The sequence below is a fragment of the Orycteropus afer genome, unplaced genomic scaffold (assembly GCF_000298275.1).
Source record: "Orycteropus afer afer isolate SDZICR_OR568_19922 unplaced genomic scaffold, OryAfe1.0 scaffold00103, whole genome shotgun sequence".
Lineage (NCBI taxonomy): Eukaryota > Metazoa > Chordata > Mammalia > Tubulidentata > Orycteropodidae > Orycteropus > Orycteropus afer.
Window position 1 is genome coordinate 2538841 of NW_006921690.1, and position 14785 is coordinate 2553625.

General features: G+C 41.6%; 1 protein-coding gene across 1 annotated transcript in view; it reads left to right on the plus strand.

The window, feature by feature from the left end:
* The window catches only part of PAMR1 (peptidase domain containing associated with muscle regeneration 1), a 105740-nt gene extending 91945 nt beyond the window's left edge, over positions 1-13795 (plus strand). Inside the window, exons 7-11 of the mRNA XM_007943306.1 lie at positions 1334-1546; positions 3416-3482; positions 10321-10553; positions 11761-12056; positions 13259-13795. Of these exons, the coding sequence (XP_007941497.1) occupies positions 1334-1546; positions 3416-3482; positions 10321-10553; positions 11761-12056; positions 13259-13795 (1346 nt within the window). The remainder of the gene's footprint in view (positions 1-1333; positions 1547-3415; positions 3483-10320; positions 10554-11760; positions 12057-13258) is intronic.
* Positions 13796-14785: the final 990 nt, after the last annotated feature.

Below are 14785 nucleotides of genomic sequence, written 5' to 3' on the forward strand. Positions count from 1 at the left end.
GGGAGGCTGACATAGGGGTGACTACACAAACTTGGTAAATAAAGGTTGAATTCTTCATGGGATTCATTCTGTTTCATTAAGCAAGTCATATTCAGTTCTGTGCCATCATCCATTAGAGAAAAACATGTTCTCTATCTGATTGAATATTTCCAGAATATAGCTAAAATCCTGTTCAGTGCTCAGAATAGTTGCTGATGACATTTCCATTTTAGGTAGCTGTCCAACATGAGTTAAAGAATAAAAATGCCTTTGTAATGAAAACTGTGGAGTGTCTAGGTGGAAATTGAAAGTTACATTCATAGAGCAAGGGAAATTTGTTGTATCTCTGCATTTATACAGTGGAACCTGAAAGAGCCAGAACTTGACAGAACGGTCTTGTTTTTCTGCTTTTTGCAACGTTTCCACCTTTGACAGGGTGCAGTCTTACCATTTTTCTATCTCTTGTTTCAGGGGAGAATATTTGAGTTTTCTTTCTCTGATAGGTTTCTGCCTTACACAGGTTCTGACATTCACAGATTTTATTATATTATCCTCCAGTATTTTTAAACTATAATTTTCACTACACAGAAAACAGGTGCAGGCAGAAGTAAACGAATCACGGTCAACTCAAAGTGAGGCAATCTGGGAGTCTGAGAGATAATTTGAGAAAAGTTGGTTGGACTAGGAAAATGGAAAGTTGTATACAGATGTTTGAACATGGGCAGTGGGAATGTATGTTCATGGAGGCGAAACATAAAGTCTAAATGCATCTTTGTGTGTCCTCTTGTTTCTAGTCAGTCTTACTCTCTGAGAACAGCACAAAGAGGAAGAGGAATCCCTTTGTGGTCAAGTTGCTGCTGACTGCCATATCTTTTCCCTGTGAAGTGGCTGGTGGGTGTGAATTACCGACCTTAACAGTTAGTGGCTAAGCACTCAACCATTGTGCCACCAGGGCTCCTGGGAAGCTGAATAGTCTTGTTTACATACACAAGCATTAGAGAATGAAGGCGCTAATACACTGGAAAACAACAACCCTGTATACTGATTGTAAAATCTTGGTGAAATATTTATTTTGTCCAGGCATGCCCAGCTCCCACAATATGAGAAAGAAATGAACAAGATCATCAGAGAGCCAGTGCTGGTGTCAAATCTATTTATATATTGAATGAACTACTTCTTAACTTGAGAATAAAGTCATTAAAGCAAGGGGAAAACAGTTCTAATACATGCATTTTCTGTTATGAGTTTTCTCTTGGTAAGCTTCAAATCACTGAATTTTCATTTCAATGAAACATGAAAAGATTTGACTCTTTAGACTTTTAATAGCTCTCTTTTTCTTTATTTTCACTTTTAGTCCTTGAAGAAAGAAACTGCTCAGACCCTGGGGGCCCAGTCAATGGATACAAGAAAATCACAGGAGGCCCCGGACTTCTCAATGAGCACCATGCAAAAATTGGCACTGTTGTGTCCTTCTTTTGTAACAACTCATACGTTCTTAGTGGCGATGAGAAGAGAACTTGCCAGGAGAATGGAGGGTGGTCAGGGAAACAGCCCATCTGCATAAAAGGTAACTTACAGGTTTTTCTGAAGTCTGTAGAAATAGATGGAGTTGCTGGCCTTTCTGATAACTTCCAAGCATGTTTTTGATTCCCCAGAAAAGTGCCTTTCTCCTTTAAGATCTCACTGGAACTATATATAACTCTTAAGTTGAAAACTATCCTTAAAAATGTTTCCTTCTTTTTTGCACCTCAGAAGGACCTGTTTATCCTAATGACAACATCTTGATATGTTCAAGAAGAATGATATTCTTAGCTTAGCTGCATAAGAAAGATGACAGGGCTGAGTTGTATACATGTAAACCTAAGGACAGAGTTGAGGCGATTAGTAAGTGTTTTTAAAGCTACTTTTTTTTTAAAAAAAGGTCTACTTTATGTGCAATATTGAGTATAGGGCTGAGTTTCATATATGCAAATCCGGACAGAACTGAGGCAAAAATAAACATTTATAAAGTTACATTTATCTACCCTATATTTAATATTTAGTTAGTGAGAGAGAAAGAAAAGAACTAAATAGACACATCATCCCTGCAAATCTATGAGGGGGGAGGTTTGAGATGTTAAGATGTTTAAAAATAAATATCGTAAACCCTTAAAATCCCAAGGGAGAATCATAGGAACAGCTGAGGAGCAGAAGTTCAGAGAAAGGAGAGATTGACATTGCCCGCAACAGGGACATTGCATGAAGCAGGTAACATTGGAACCGGGAAGGAAAGTTGGGAAGAATTTGTAGAGGTAAAGAAGAGTTGGGATAAGATTCCAGATAGAAGACAAAGGAACAGAAAAGTGGTGCAGGCAGAAGTAAATGAAATCATGGTCAACTCAAAGTGAGACAGTCTGGGAGCCTGAGAGATAATTTGGGAAAGGTTGGTTGGCCTAGGAAAATGGAAAATTATACACAGATGTTTGAACATTGGCAGCGGGAATGTGTAGTTTCTTATTAAATCGATTCACTGGTTGTCTCTATTCACTGGTTTCCCTCTGTTTTGGGGGCAAGTCAGAATTATCTGGCTGCTTACTGAGAAGAAAGCATGTCCTTGGCCTAGATTATCCAGATAATTGCCTCAGTCCTTCACTTTCCCTTCTGGGTGTTTGTCAACAACCTGAATCATTGGTAAAGGAATGAAAGAGAATGGTTTGTGAAGGGAATAAATCACTTTAGACTTTACCCAAAAGCAACCTTTATTGCCACCAGTACAGACACTGATTCTTGATTTCATTAAGTATGGAAATGGTGTTACATACGTCCTTGGAGATTTTTGTCAATTCTTCCCTTCTAAATTGATACAACAAAGTTCTCTAAGTTGTTAATTAGACAAATTTTGGCTGCTTGATTGGGAAAGTGAGATGGGAAGGATTCATTTTCATTGTGAGGAAAGAGAAACTTTAAAAGAAACTGTGCTTTGAGTTGCCCTCAAATGATTGTCAGGCATCTTAGTTGCAGAGAAAGGACATGGAGAACTCAATTATTCAAGACTTGCCTGTGGTTGATGCTGCTGTCTGTTTCAAACAAGAACCTTTTGATTTCTTATGTTGAGTTGCATTTTGGAAACTTCACTCTGACTTTGGTCAAGTTTGCTAATACTATTTATGTGAACAGATACTCCTAATATAGTAACTACTGTTTCCCCAAGTCACTCGACCAGAGCAACTGGCTAGTTTCTCAATGTTCTGCAGAAGGTTGTCAATTAGGTGAAAGGCAGCTTGCCTTTTTTTTTTTTTTTAAGTGAGCTTCCCAAGCTTGACTGGTATGTTTCTCCTCTGAGAACCTGGGGGAATGTGCACTAGGTACCTGGGAAATGTGGTCAGGATGAATCTGAAATGATGGATGCGAATGGTGAATTTAGAAAAGGATTATGCAGTGTTGTTTTTCATTCTAGCCTGCCGAGAACCAAAGATCTCAGACCTGGTGAGGCGGAGAGTTCTTCCCATGCAGGTTCAATCAAGGTGAGGTTGAAACATCTAACTGCTTTAAAAGCAAATGAATATTTTCCCTTCCATCCCCCTTTTCCACTGGTGTTTGGCCAAAGACAGTCCAGAGTCTCTTAGGGACATTCAGTGCTGACCAGTTATAAAAGAACAGGGCTTGTTTGATGGAGGCTCATTAGATGACTGCCTTTAGCCAAGAGGTAGCAACTGTTGGAAGATGTACAAATTCCTTGGATCATGGGAAAATAGGAGGTTGGTGGGAGGCAGCACTTTAAGATGATCTTTGAGGAACTGGATTTTGGTATTTGAGTCTTCCTGAATTACTATGTGTTTATTACAGCAGCTTCTAAGGAAATGGGATTTCTACCAAATGCTATCAGTTAGGGTTTAGGACAGCCCTGAGTGGTACAAATGGTTGATATGCTCAGCTGTTATCCAAAAGGCTGGCTATTCAAGTCCACCCAGAGGGGCCTGAGAAGAAAAGCCTGATGATCTCCTTTCAAGTATCTCAGCCACTGAAAACTTTATGGAGCACGGTTCCACTCTGACACATGTGGGGTGGCCCGAAGTTGGAGTTGACACAGTGGCAGCTGGAGAATTGGAGATGGTTCAGGAAGATGTTCTTGGTAGTAACCAATTAGATGAGGGAGGCTGGTGAAGTCCTGGAACAAGAGATAAACAACCAGCCTTAATAGGGTGTAGGTGCCTCCAGGAATGTCCAGCCTTTCTCCTGGAAAGCTGGAGAAGAGGAGCACCTAGTTGTGAAAGAATAGACCCACCTGTACTTTTCCTTTCCTTATTGTAGAGCAGATACTGTCTTGATCTCACCTACTGTTCTCTGCCTCACTCTCCCCACTCCAGCCATGTAGGCTCCTTGCTTTTCCTGTATTATTTCAATACAGTTATGCTTCAGAGCCTTTATACTTGGGGCTCTTTCTGTCAGGAACCTGCTTCCATCAGATGTCACCAAGACTTAATGCCTACTTCCTTCAGGTCTCTGATCAGTTGACATTTGCCAGAGAGCCTTTCCCTGCTATTTAAAAAGAGACAACTCTTTTAAAAATAGCAATGTCACCCACCACCCAGAATCATCCAACCTTTACCATACGCTTCACCTTCCACCTTTGCGTCCCTCACCACCTGTCTTTTACATAATTTTGTTTATTTCTTCAATTTCTGTCTCCCCCACTCCCACCTCACACTGTACAAATACAGGAACATTATCTGTTTTGTTTATGCTGAATACCCATTCCTAAAACAGTATAAGCCATATAGCAGGCCTTTAATAAATAATTATTGAATGAATAAATTACATAGACAAATAAAGGTTGCAGGCCTGGTTCCATTTCTCTCCAGTGCTGGATATTCTTGGGTAATTTCCTAGTCTTGGTTTCCCCTTTTGGAAAAATGGGGATAATCATAAAAACATCTGTATTTGGGGATTATTGTAAGAATTAAATGCAATACTAATAGCTAACATTTATCGTTTGCTATGTGCCAGTGGCCCTTCTGAGTGATTTATATGTATTAGTTCATTTAATCCTCACTATAATCCATGTCTGGGGGAAAAAAAAGATCAGTGAAAACCTTATGAATAGCAGTGAAACACTGTCTCATATGTTACTGAAAAACTATGAATAGCCCTGAGACATTGTCTGATACAGTATCAAAAGATGAGCTGCTCAGGTTGGAAGACACTCAAAATACAACTGGGAAAGAGCTGCTTCCTCAAAGTAGAGTCAACCTTCATGACGTGGATGGAGTAAACTTTCAGGACCTCTATTTGTTGATGAGGCATGACTCAAAATGGGAAGAAATAGCTGAAAACATCCATTAATAATTGAAACATGGAATGTATGAAGTATGAATCTAGGAAAATTGAAAGTTGTCAAAAATGAAAAGGAATGCATAAAGAGCTATATCTTAGGCATTAGTGAGCTGAAATGAACTGGTATTTGGCCATTTTGAATCAGACAATTATATGGTCTACTGTGCCAGGAAAGAGGAATGACGTCACATTCATCATCACAAAGAATGTTTCAAGATCTGTCCTGAAGTCCAGTGCTGTCAGTGATAGGATAATATCCATTCATCTACAAGGAAGACCTGTTAATACTAGTATTATTCAAACTTATGCACTGTGGTAGTTAAGGTTATGTGTCAACCTGGCTGGACCTGGTTTTCAGTGGCTGGGTAGCTGGATGCAGTTATTCCCCATGATAAGATTAGTAATCAAATCCATGGTGGAATCTACTGGAGCAGTAGATTAGCTGCCTTAGGGATGTGGGCTGCTTCTAGTATATAAGAAAAACCCTTGAAAAAGGTCTCTGCAGCTTTTTGGCATGCTTGGACCTTGCATATAACTGAGTCTTCATTCAGCAGGCTGCCATCTTTCCTGCCAAGCTTGGGACTGTCTCTGGACTTGAACTAGTGACTTGTCCTGTTGTTTGGTAATCTTGGGACTGTGCCATTTTATTTGTTGACATTTGGTTTGTCAGCCTCAGCAGCCAGCAGCTTCCTGAATTAAGAAAAACCTCCAGCTTCTGTGGTCCAGGAACAAGAAGCAGAGCTGAAGTCCAAGGTTGAGGCTCAACCCCTAGAACTGATACTTTGCACTCAGACTTCTAGTCTCCTAAACTGTAAAAAAATAAACTCCTGTTTGTTAAGACCATCCATTTGTAGTATTTTCTGTTAGAGCAGCACTAGAGGACCAATATATGCACCAACCACTAAAGCCAAAGATGAAGAAATTAAAGACATTTACCAATCTCTGCAGTCGAAATTGACCAAACATGCAATCAAGATGTACTGATCATTACTGGTGATTGGAATGTGAAAGTTGGAAACGAAGAAGAATCATTGGTGGTTGGAAAATATGGCCTTGTTGATAGAAATGATGCAGGAGATCGCATGATAGAATTTTGCAAGACCAACAACTTATTAGTTGCAAATATTATTTTCCAATAACATAAATGGTGGCTATACACATGGACCTCACCAGATAGAATACACAGGAATCAGATTGATTATATCTGTGGAACAAGACAATGGAGAAACTCAGTATCATCAGTCAAAACAAGGCCAAGAGCTGACTGTGGAACAGACAATCAGTTGCTCATATGCAAGTTCAAATTGAAGCTGAAGAAAATTAAAACAAGTCCATGAGAGTCAATATAAAACCTTGATTATCTCTCACCTGAACTTAGAGACCACCTGAAGAATAGATTTGACGCATTGAACACAATGACCAAAAACCAGACAAGTGGTGAGATGACATCAAGAACATCATACATGAAGAAAGCAAAAGGTCATTAAAAAGGTAAGAAAGAAAAGACCAAATGAATGTCAGAAGAGGCTCTGAAACTTGCTCTTGAATGGAAAGTAGCTAAGGTGAATGGAAGAAATGACCAGATAAAAGAGCTGAACAGAAGATTTCAAAAGGCAGTTTGAGAAGACAAAATCAGTTATTATAATGAAATGTGCAAAGACCTGGAGTTAGAAAACCAAAAGAGAAGCACATGCTTGGCATTTCTCAAGCTGAAAGAACTGAAGAAAAAAATTCAAGCCTCAAGTTGCAATATTGAAAGATTCTATGGGCAAAATATTGAATGAGGCAGGAAGCATCAAAAGAAGATGGGAGGAAAACACAGAGTCACGGTACCAAAAAGAATTGGTCAGCGTTCAACTATTTCAGGAGGTAACATATGATCAAGAACAAATAGTGTTGAAAGAAGAAGTCCAAGCTGCACCGAAGGAAGTGGTGAAAAACAAGACTGATGCAGCACTGGAGTCACTTACTTTATGCAAGTAATTTGGAAGACAGTGACCTGGCCAACTGACTGGAAGAGATCCATATTTGTGCCCTTTCCAAAAGAAAGTTGATTTAACAGAATGTGGAAATTATCAAACAATAATATCACACACAAGTCAAATTTTGCTGAAGACAATTCAAAAACAGTTGCAGCAGTTATTTACAGAACTTCCAGAAATGCAAGCTGGATTTAGAAGAGGACATGGAACTAGGGATATCATTGGTGGTGTCAGTGGATCTTGGCTCAAAGCAAAGAATACCAGAAAAATGTTTACCTGTGTTTTATTGGCTATGCAAAGGCATTCGACTGTGTGAATCATACCAAATTATGAATAACATTGTGAAGAATAGGAATTCCAGAACACTTAATTGTGCTCATGAGGAACCTGTACATAGACCAAAAGGCTGTTGTTAGAACAGAACAAGGTGATACTGCATGGTTTAAAATAAGGAAGGGAAAGTGTCAGGGTTGTATCCTTTCAACATACTTAATTCAATCTGTATGCTGAGCAGATAATCCGAGAAGCTGCACTATATGAAGAAGAATGTGGCATCAGGATTGGAGGAAGACTCATTAACAACCTGTGATATGCAGATGACACAACCTTGCTTGCTGAAATCGAAGATGACTTGAACCACTTACTGATGAAGATCAAAGATTATAGACTTCAGTATGGTTTACACCTCAACATAAAGAAAACAAAAATCCTCACAACTGGACCAATAAGCAACATCGCAGCAAATGGAGAAAAGATTGAAGTTGTCAAAGGTTTCATATTACTTGGCTCCTCAATCAATGCCCATGGAAGCAGCAGTCAAGAAATCAGACATTGTATTGCACTGGGTAAATTTGCTGCAAAAGACCTCTTTAATGTGTTGAAGAACAAAGATATCTCTTCTATGCCTAACTCAAGGCATGGTATGTTCAATCCCCTCATATGTATGTGAAAGCTGGACAATGAATAAGGAAGATTGGAGAAAAGCTGATGCCTTTTTGGTTATGGTGTTGGTGGAGAATACTGAATATACCACGGCCTGCCAGAAGAATGAACAAATCTGTCCTGGAATGCTCCTTGGAAGCAAGAATGGCCAGACTTTGTCTCACCTACTTTAGTCATGTTGTCAGAAGGGACCATTTCCTGGAGAAGGATATCATGCTTAGTGAAGTAGAGGGTCATTGAAAAAGGGGAAGGCCCTAACAAGATGGATTGACACAGTGGCTGCAACAATGGGCTCAGGTATAGCAAGGACTGTGAGGATGGTGCACAACCAGGCATTGTTTCATTCTGTTGTGCACAGGGTCACCATGAGTCAGAACTGATTCAAAGGCACCTAACAACAACATAATCTTGGAGGTAGTTACACATATTATTACCATGTTACAGATGGAAGAATTGAGGTGTAGAGAAGTAATTTTCCCAAGGTTATATTGTTAGAGAATTGGCAAACCTTGGGTGAAAATCTAACGTCTGCCTTCAGGCTCTGCTCTCTTACATACTACACTTTAGCTAAGTTCTTGTTAGAAATAGTAACAATGGATTCCAGTGGCTAGAACTGACCCCAACTAAGTGGCCTGGAATATCTGTTGATCAGGAGAGGTGTAATGCTCTCACCCTCTCAGGATACCTCATTCCATTTCTGTCTTTCCTGTTTCAAACAAGCCATTTCCTTGCAAGTAGTGGCAATGGAATTCAAATTCTGCCCTCTTTTTTGATCTTTGTAGTTTACCTGAGGCTGGACTCTCTAGTAAGTGAAGCAAACCTGTTCTTCCCAAGGAGCCTCTGAGCTGACCAGGGGGTTTCCCAAGTTTAAAACAATTAGAATTGTTTTAGGTGCCAGGTGTCTTATGTGAATGTAAAAACAACACTAAAAATTGGTGTTAAGTATCTTTCAGGCAGATGGGTTGCTGGAGTGGGGCCTGCCAGTGTCTAGCAGCCAGGCTCCCAGAGGAGACCACAAAGCCAACACAGGCCTTCAACATCTATGAAATTAGTTCATTAACAAGTTCAGAAGCTCCCTGAACTACAGACTTGGCTCTAAACATGGGCTAAAGATGTATTGAATAAAATCACTGTGGATGGAATGGTAGATCTGAGTGAAGTACCATGCAGACACATGAAATAGATTTCTCAAGATGATAGTAAAATTGATGTGGTAGAGTCAGCAGGGTGGTAACCATGATGGCTAACCTCCGTCTTGAGTACTCTTTTACCTTACTGTGTGTGGGCCCTTGATCACCCTCACTTACCTCTATGTACTTCTTTTCTCTATCCATTAAATGGGGAGGAAAACATCAATTCCTAAAGGAATTCCAACTTTCCAATTGACGGTCATTATGTACCAATATAAAATGAACAGGAGCTGTAGGATGTGTGCAAATTTCCCCCAAGAATCCTCAAGTGGTCTCTGGGGCTTTAACTTCAGGGCTCATTTAATAAGTCTTTTCACATTTACATACAAAGCTCTATATTTCTCCCAATAAATGCGCCCTGCGAGAAAGTTCTATTCTCTGAGGTGTGCTAATTATATCACTAATTGCTAAATCAAGCTACTGTATCAACACAGTTTAGTTCCAGTCAATTCCTGATATTGTCCCATTATGATAATGTTCAGAGGAAAAAAAATATGCCTGGATTTCTCTCTCTCAAATTAACTCCCTTTCCGCTATAATTTCACAATGAATTCCTTTTGTGTGCAGGTACAGCATACCTTTGGATAACAGCTATTATACCAGACATTATCCTCTTTGGTTAAAATCCTAGATAGCTGGAGGGATGCCAGAAATGGAAGTTGGGAAATAAAATGAATGCTGAGGAGTGCAATAGAATTAAGAGAATTGGCTCAGTGGTAGACTGGAAATGTATGTGCGTGTGTGTCTCTCTGTGAGAGAGAGAGAGAGAGAGAGAGAGAGAGAGAGAAACAGACAGACTGAGACCATCATTATTTTCTTCTGCATACACATATCTGCTTGAGGATAGACATGGATACTAATGGAATCACAATGACTTCCTCTCACTCTGCTTTGTCTGGGCCTGTCTGACACAGGGAGACACCGTTACACCAGCTGTACTCAGCAGCACTCAGCAAGCAAAAACTGCAGGGCGCCCCTACCAAGAAGCCAGTTCTTCCCTTTGGAGACTTGCCTGCTGGGTACCAACATCTGCACACCCAGCTTCAGTACGAGTGCATCTCACCCTTCTACCGCCGCCTGGGCAGCAGCCGAAGGACTTGTCTGAAGACTGGGAAATGGAGTGGGCGGGCTCCATCTTGCATCCCTAGTGAGTCAAGGCTCATCTTTGGGATGGAGCAGCTTCCATCCTGCATACCAAAAAAAAAAAAACAAAAAAAAACGAACTCACTGCCATCGAGTAGATACAGACTCATAGCAACCCCCACTGGGTTTCCGAGGGGGTAAATCTTTATGGAAGTAGATTGCCCTGTCTTCCTTCCGCGGAGCAGCTGGTGATTTAAACCACCAACGTTCTAGTTAGCAGTCAAATACCTTTGGCACCACGCCACCAGAGCGCCTTTCCATTTTGCATGGTTGTCTGTAAAAAGCAATCAATCCTGGTTGAAGACTTTTGGGAAGAGACCCGTTGCCCAAAAGAATGGTCCTCCTGTGCTGTCCCTTGCTTGATGACAGCTGCAATTCCAGAATTTTCTTCTTTTGGTTTAAATTTACGATCCAGCACAAATTAACTCATTAAATCTTATATATTTTTTGGGGGAGGGGAGGAGCATGCCTTCTGTGGCTATTTCTGTCACAACATTTCCTGAGAGTAGGATTTACTCGGGAAAAAGAGAGAGAACAATCATAAAACATCAAGTGGTAAAGGAAATAAAGAGGCCAAAGGGCTTCTAGATTTGTGATCTTGTTCACCCCTTCTAAAGCCCAGTTTTCATATTCATCATCCAATGGAGATAATATTAATGACCCCATGAGGCTATGGTGAGGATCATTGAGATGATATGTGGAATAAGATCTTGCACATATTAAGCTACATTTCCCATCTTTTTTGTCAAAGGGGAACAGTATGCCTTAGTTCCTTGTGGTCATATGTATAGTAGTAGTCATGATATTTTGAATCTGTGCTAAGTGTTTGTATGCATCATCTCATTCAGTCTCTTCAAGACTGGATGAGGCAATTGTTACTACTATATTCACTCTACAGGCAAGAAAACTGAGGCTCTAAAAGATTAGACAACTTGCCCAAAGTCCTACTGATAGTAAGTAAAGACCTGGGATTGGAACCCAGGTTTCATTTGACTACAAAGCCTCCAATTTTAACCCCAGACTTCACAACCAACCACATCAAGGTGGCTGATTAATATTTAAAGGGAAGGGAGAAAGAGAAGTTAGCTTGGTGGTCATCATGCCCATAGAGCCTACCTGTCCAGATTTGTGCTCTCCTGGTTGAGTGATGCATTTTCCTTTGGATAGGGAAGATCTGAGTTCATCTTACTGAGCCTGTGTTTTCTCCATAGTCTGTGGGAAAATAGAGAACATCACTGCTCCGAAGACCCCCCAGGGCATACGCTGGCCATGGCAGGCAGCCATCTACAGGAGGACCAGTGGGCTAGATGAGAGCAGCCTGCACAAGGGCGCATGGTTCCTGGTGTGCAGCGGCGCCCTGGTCAACGAGCGCACCGTGGTGGTTGCTGCCCACTGCGTCACCAACCTGGGGAAGGTCACCATGATCAAGACAGCAGACCTGAAAGTCGTCTTGGGGAAATTCTACAGGGATGATGACCGGGATGAGAAAACCATCCAGAGCTTGAGGGTGAGAGAGGGCTGCAACTAGGACACCGGATCTCTGGCTCAACAAACTCTAAGCGCCATGAGAGCAGTGGCTGCGACATTCTTTTTACCTTAGCATTTTAGCACCCCACCCAGAGCCCCACACATAGTAGGTGCTCAATATTTTATTTGACGGATACTAGAAAGGGGCATTGAGAAAGACTATGGAGTCTTTTCTCTTTAATTGTTTTTTAAATAGGGTAGAGACAAAGACACATCATTATGGTCATCAAACATGTATTAATCACTTATTACATTTAGGGCACTATACTAGGCTTTGGGGACATAGATTTTTATCCAAGACACCCCTAATCAATTTATAGTGTCCTATCCCTCCTTATTTGTCTCCCTGTCCATCTTTCATCCATCCATTCATCCACCCACCCACCCGTCTGTCCAGCCATACAATATCGAGCTCCCATAATCATACTATGGTTCATTTTATTCACAGAGAATAGATGAATAAAGGGGGCGGGGGAAGAACAAACTTTAGCCCTGAAACACCTACAGTCTAGTCACAGACAGACTAGTAGATTATGATCAGTGCAGCATGGGAGAAGTCCTGAGGAAATGCACTCAAACGTAATTGGAATAACTGAACATATACATAAAAAAATATACAGGGAACCACAGATGTTAGCTCCTAGAAGCCTCCATCAAAGAGAATGATGAGCAATGATTGGGACAATCAGGGAAGACTTTGTGGAAAGTCTCCTGGAGCATTCTGGGTGTGACTTCAGCTAACTGGCTTGAAGTGATTACAGCAAACCAGACGTTGCAAACTGGTAGGCTTCAAGGGTTTGTGACTTCATAGCACCAACATAATTTTTTAAATTAGTTATCTGCCAAAATTTAAAAATCAGGACATTTCAGATAAAAATCCGCCATCTTAGAATGTCTGGCACAATTAAAATGCTGGCCCCTCTTCTGCACGACACACTATGCTCTTGTGCCCCGCCCTGTCCTACATCATCCACTCCACTTACCCAGCACCACCTGCCAGGGTCTGATAGGCAGTGCAGCTTACAACCTTGGAAATAGTGTAATTGCTTCCTACAACTCCTGGAGCAAAGCGTCTCCAAATAATTGCAGCTGTCTCTTAGATAATTTTGCCTCAGGGCTGTCTTGTTCTTGTCCACTGTGGAATTGGCTACTCACTCTGGCTGTCTGTTCCTTGTATTATAGATTTCTGCTATCATTTTGCATCCCAACTATGATCCCATCCTGCTAGACTCTGATATGGCTGTCCTGAAACTCCTAGACAAGGCTCGCATCAGCACCCGAGTACAGTCCATCTGCCTAGCGGCCATGCGTGATCTCACCACCTCCTTCCAGGAGTCACACATCACCGTGGCTGGCTGGAACGTCCTGGCTGATGTGAGGACCCCTGGCTTCAAGAACGATACACTGCGCTCAGGGGTGGTCAGAGTGGTGGACTCGTTGCTGTGTGAGGAGCAGCATGAAGACCACGGTATCCCAGTGAGTGTCACGGATAACATGTTCTGTGCCAGCCAGGACCCCACTGCCCCTTCTAACATCTGCCTAGCAGAGACAGGGGGCATTGCAGCAGTGTCCTTCCCGGGGCGGGCATCACCTGAGCCGCGCTGGCACCTAGTGGGGCTCGTCAGCTGGAGCTACGATAAAACATGCAGCCACAGCCTCTACACAGCCTTCACCAAGGTGCTGCCTTTTAAAGACTGGATTGAGAAAAACATGAAATGAGCATTAGGCCAGGTGTGGAGCTTTCCCATACATCCACCTGTACCCACGTTCTATGTATATTGCCTGAGACAGTGTAAGCCTGAAGTGTGATTTTGCCCTTGAATTTGGTTGTACCACAACTTCTGATTTCAGAGATAACACTAAATGGAGGCCGAGCAGAGATTGTCTTCTGGTAAGCCACTGTGTCCCTGACTGCTTGGACAAGGCATTTGAAAGACAACAGGGCTTTCAAAAAAGACAACATGAATAGCAAAGAAATCCTCCCATTCAACCGACTTGGAGGCCTTCCCACCTTCCTTCGGTAGTGTCAATGTCATGGTCAGCTCTGGCTGAGAAAGGGTTGATTAGGCAACCAGCCTTCATGAGGCCACTTCTAAGACTCCAGCCCAATTAAATTCCAAAGAGTCACGTGCAAGACAGTCCAGGACAGTGGAGCCTGGAGGAGACACATGCTTTTGTGTACATTGCCACAGTTCAATACGATCTCTTCCCTTCCCGGTCTGTACATATTTCAATAAAACAAGCGTTACCTTCTGACCTACAAAACAAATGTGTTACGGCTCTGATTCCTGCATGCTGTTCCTCTGTAATACACACATTGGGGCCAATGAATTGGTGACAGTCTTTTAAAAATAAGGCCATGGGTTATAATTCCCAGATAAGCCATCTGTCAAAGTCATTGTCATCTTTCCAGTACCAACCCTTGACACTTGAGGGGTAATGGGGGGAGGGAAAGGGCTGTGGTACCACCAGATAAGGCACATGCAGAGGAAAACCCCAGGGATTAGACCACCTTTAATCTCCCCTCTGATTCTCATGCTCTATCTAGATCCAGCATAGAGCCCCTACTTTGAACTTCCAGAAATCTTTATGGTATATTTTTATAGCATCTGAGTTGGAATCACATTTTTATTTATACTAGATATAGATAGGCCCAGAAACTCTAACCTCATTCTTTTCTATAACTGACGTGATTTTCCTCTCAAGCCC